Source organism: Benincasa hispida, chromosome 6 (genome assembly GCF_027475165.1).
Source record: "Benincasa hispida cultivar pf3 chromosome 6, pf3_genome.v1.1, whole genome shotgun sequence".
Taxonomy (NCBI): domain Eukaryota; kingdom Viridiplantae; phylum Streptophyta; class Magnoliopsida; order Cucurbitales; family Cucurbitaceae; genus Benincasa; species Benincasa hispida.
This window is the reverse complement of record NC_143483.1, coordinates 56,760,570-56,765,383: the sequence shown is the minus strand read 5'-3', so window position 1 is coordinate 56,765,383 and position 4,814 is coordinate 56,760,570. Positions and strand designations below refer to the sequence as shown.

At 27.6% G+C, this 4,814-nt stretch overlaps 1 protein-coding gene across 1 annotated transcript; it reads right to left on the bottom strand.

Moving 5' to 3' along the window:
• Positions 1-1,542: 1,542 nt before the first annotated feature.
• Positions 1,543-3,349, bottom strand: LOC120080144 (ethylene-responsive transcription factor WIN1-like). Its single transcript, XM_039034712.2, has 2 exons — positions 3,166-3,349; positions 1,543-2,336 (listed from the first exon to the last, which is right to left on the bottom strand). Exons 1-2 carry the CDS (start codon positions 3,243-3,245, stop codon positions 1,661-1,663), a joined length of 756 nt encoding a protein of 251 aa, XP_038890640.2. The 5' UTR covers positions 3,246-3,349; the 3' UTR covers positions 1,543-1,660.
• Between the last annotated feature and the right edge of the window lie 1,465 nt (positions 3,350-4,814).

Here is a 4,814-nt window from a genome sequence, read left to right as displayed (position 1 = left end):
AAGAACAACAATTTATATACGGACATATAATATGAAAAAAAAAAAAAAACTCAAATATATATTCTTTCAATTTAATTAAATAATTTTTTGCAAAATGACGGAGAAATAAATTTGAGGACAATATTTAAGACTATTAATATTTTCAAAATCTCCAGATCTGATGACAATTATTTTTTAACGTTTTACATTGTATTTATATATTTTTATCCTCTTTTTCAAAGTTACGATGTACCTTTAGGTCATAAGCGATTAAAGATGTTTTAAAAAATAAACTTGAACTAATTACACATTTATAACTTGGATGAGAAATTATTACATCTTTGACTAGTTTAGAGTATTAATTATTCTTCACTCTTTACATAACCTAATTGTATACAAATTAAAAATTCAGGACCATAAATGTAATATTCAACATCTAAGGTTTCATTTTTTTTTTTCAAAGATGTAAGTAGGTATGATGGATTATCTTAACAAGAGTCTTCTAGTTTCTGAGTTGACCAATTTTAATTTGTTTTTAATTTATAAAACCATGATCTTCCTTTGTAAACTAATATCTATCCCCATCATATATTGTCACATACATATATATATATATATATACCTAAAAGCTCTAAAAATGGGTGAGAAAGAGAGTCGGATTTAACCTGAAAAAAAATGATCCAAAATGGCTTTGAACCTAAAGTTTTAAGGTTTGTCCGACCAAAGATATTTTCTACAAATAGTAAAAAAATCCTTCAAATAAAGCAAAAACGATTCCTATAAAAAGTATATATCGAAGATGTCCAACCACATAATTAGTATCATGTGGAACAGTGTCTAACCCTTGAATTTGTTGGGACTATATATAAAAAAAATGGCAAAAGAAATTATAATATTGTAATTTTAAAATTATTATGACTAAATAAAACACAGTATTATATGTCATCCTTAATTCGGATGAGCATAACTCTGACAAAAATTTTATTATTAATTTTGAGGTCAAAGTTCGATTCCTTATCTCACATATGGTAAATTAAAAAAAAATAATAATAACACAACCAGTTAAAACAACATACATGTTAAATCATGTTCAATAATACATACTTCTAATATAGATTGAAAAAGAAAAGTAGATTTCTTTCACAATAAACTTGATATTTTATACCAATGTACAGTTTACATGTGCGACATTGATACATGTATAAATTAAATAGATCCATATACATGAATTATTATTAGACTAAATTACCTCTTTGCCCTTTATTTCAAAAACATCACTCTCTCTTTAAAGTCTTTAGCTTTTTCAAAATATTTCAAAACTTTGAGCATATGAAGTTGAACAATAATTGAAACTTAAAATTCTGAGATTATTATATTGGTGCTTAGAATGAAAATTGAGACTTACACAAGTTCAATTGATCAATCACTATCACACTCAGTCCAACCTAAATTTCTATTCCAAAAGTCTTAACAAATTTATGTGTAAGAAAACATTTAGATAAGGTCATAGATAATATTACAATTTTTGAAAAATCAATGATATCTTTTAAACAAAGGGCAAACTTTCTTTCTTTCTTTTTCTTGGGGGGTAATTTAGCCTTGTTATTAATAATTTAACACTATATCATATCATATCATATTGTAGATGCACAATTTTATATATATATATAATCTCAATTAGTTAAATTAGAGAGGGTAAAAAGGTTGCTTCCCCTTGATTATGATCTTGAACTTGAATAATTTCCGATGGGTTACCATAATTTCTGCTCAGCAATTCCTCAATCATTTGCAATGCAGTTCTTTCTTCTTCTTCATCCATCTCCAAGTTCCTCATCTGGGTCCCACTCGCCGCCATTAATGCACCATCACCATCTTCCGACGAGATCAAACCAGAAAAACAGCCACTTTTTTTATTCTTCCTCATCCACCCACTGTCGCCGTCGCCGCTGCATACGGCGGCGGCGGTGGCGGAGGTTGAGGAGGAGGAGGAGTTCGTTTTTCCGAGATGAACGGTCATGACCCAGCTGGAGTCGGAGCGTTGACCAGCACGTTTCTGCCAAACGCCGATGTGGGAATTTTCGGTGTCGAGTCGGAGACACGTCATCGATGGCGACGGTGCCTTGCTGCATTTTCGGAGCTTGGCATGAAGAATCTCCGATAAGCCCTTTGGAGAAGATGAAGAAGTGATATTATTATTATTGTTGTTGTTGTTGGGTTTTCCTAATTCCTGCGCCGCTGTTTGGCTCATTGGAAAGTTGGTTTTTGCGTTCCGGCCACTCATTAAGACGGCGGCCTGATCGTAGGCTCTGGCTGCCTCCTCCGCCGTCTCAAACGTGCCCAGCCAAACCCTTCTCTTCCTATATATAGATTTTTTTTTTTGGAAGAATATGAATAAAAAAAAAAGATTATTAAGCTTTCATAAGGTTATTATTTTCTTCAGCAATATACAATTACCTATTGGCACAATTTATTTTGTTATTAACTATTGATTTTAATGTCATTAATAATTCATCAACACAACCATAACTTTACTAAATTAGATATTAATTATCTCTTTATATGTAAAAGTTTTGAATGATCTTAGTTTTAATCTTCAAATCCATATATGAAATAAAGAATTTATTGTTTTCTATGATAAAAAAATAATAAAAATATCTTTGACTTCTCAAACCTAATTTTTCAGACTTTTCTATTTAGTAAAATTCACTTTAGATAATCATTTTGTTTCTTGTTTTTGAAATGTTAATCTATCAACATTAATTCTATACCCTTACATTTCTTTAACTTCATTATCTACTCTTAAAAAAATATTTTCAAAATCAAATTAAGTCAATTTTAAATCACACACAATTTAAAAAAAATTGTTTTTTTTTTTAAATTTTGCTAGGGATTCACATGTCATGAAAAAACATACAATAGAAATTAAAAGGAAGTATAGGCATAATTTCAAAAAAAACAAAATTAGTCTTAAATATTTTGTAAGTGAAAAGTGACCGAGAGATTAATAATATCATGACTCAATCTCTACTTGGTAAGCATGATAGATAGTTTAAAACTCTATTAAAAAAAAAAAAAAAAAAAAAAAAAAGAGGACGACACAAATGGTTACTTTTTCTTAACTTATCAAGTTAAGTTTTTAGATTCCATAAAAAAAACAAACCCTAATTACGAAAACAAGAGACTTACAGAAGAGGGTGACGAATTTCAGAGACCCAAGATCCCCAATGTCTTTGCCTAACACCTCTAAACTTCTTTGATGATACCATGATTTTGGGGAAGAGGGAGGGAGGGAATGAAGGAAAGAGAGATTGAGTTTGTCAGAATATGATGCCCAAAGTACATGGAGGACCAAAAGAGGAGGAAGGAGCATAATATAGGGAAGTGATGGGGAAGGTGAAAAATTAAAACTAGAATCTAGGCTACTATTCATCAACCCTAATTTCACTTTTTTTTTTTCTTTTTTTATCAATATATTTTCTTTCTATTGTTAGATATCGATATTAATTAGATTAAATGACACGTTTCTTGTTTGTACTTCAACTTTCATATAATTAACAATTTAGTTTTTGAAAAAAATTGTATTGATTGATCTGGTTCTTATACTTCCAAAATTGTAAATGTATATATTTTTAAATTTGTAATGAAGAGAAGGTTTAGTTTTTGTCGTAAAAATATTTGAAAAAAAAAATACATTTGTCTCTAATTTTTTAGTATATAGTTTTCATTTAGTCTCTTCGCTTCAAAATTTTCATTTTTTACGTTTGAATTTTGAGTTTAGTTTCTATTTGATTCTAAGTTTAAGAGATTTTATATTTCATTGTCCAATTTTTTACTTTTAGTCTTTGGTGTTAACTTTTTTAGTTAATTAATTTATAATAGCAAACTATGATATGAAACATAGGGATCCAATGATAACTATATAGTAAAAAAATGTGTTTTTTTTTTCTGAATATTATATGGGATTTCATGATTTCTTTTTTACCTATGTAGATTGATTGGCTGATGATTATAAAGATCAAATGTGTTTACTAACTATAAAGATTGAATTGTTGCCAAGGTGAGTTCATAACTCAACAGTAATTGACAGTTTTTTTTTTTTTTTTTTTTTTTTTTTTTTTAAGTTATGGTGGTTCAAATCCTCATACCCCATTTGTTATACTCAAAAAACAAAAAGGAAAGAGAAAAAAAAAACACTAAGTTGTCGATATATATATATAGTGATAATATATAGGGTAGAGGGATCAAACTTCATACCTCGAAGTCAATAGAATAAATTTTATATATGATAATATATTTTATATATATATATATATATATTAACTAAAAAAAGAAAAAAAAAAGTTATATACATATATGTTTTTTTTTTTTTTTTTTTTTTTTTTTTTTTTTATGTATACGTGAGATAATATTGATGAAATATGAAAATTGTGGATAAATAATGTACACCAATACAAGAGTTAGGTTAAACTATAAGTTTGTGTTCATAAGACTGTTTGGTGGTATATCAAGACTCAATTTCTATTTTAGATTAGATCCATGAATATTTGTTGGGTTAATTGATTATCCAAAATAATACTTGGATTGTATTTGAATTATATATATTTTGAACAATAAAGTGATATTGAAAACGCTATTTACATGGTTTTAGTGTTTTTTCCTATTTAAATTTTTTACGAACCCATAGATAAAATAGCGTATATATGAAATATATAACTCTATTTTCTGTTGGATAGGTATTTGATTTTTCTCTTTTTATTTTTTAAAATTAATTAATACTATTTTTACCCTTAAATTTCCTTTGTTCAGCCAATTATTCGCTAATATTTTAATAATTC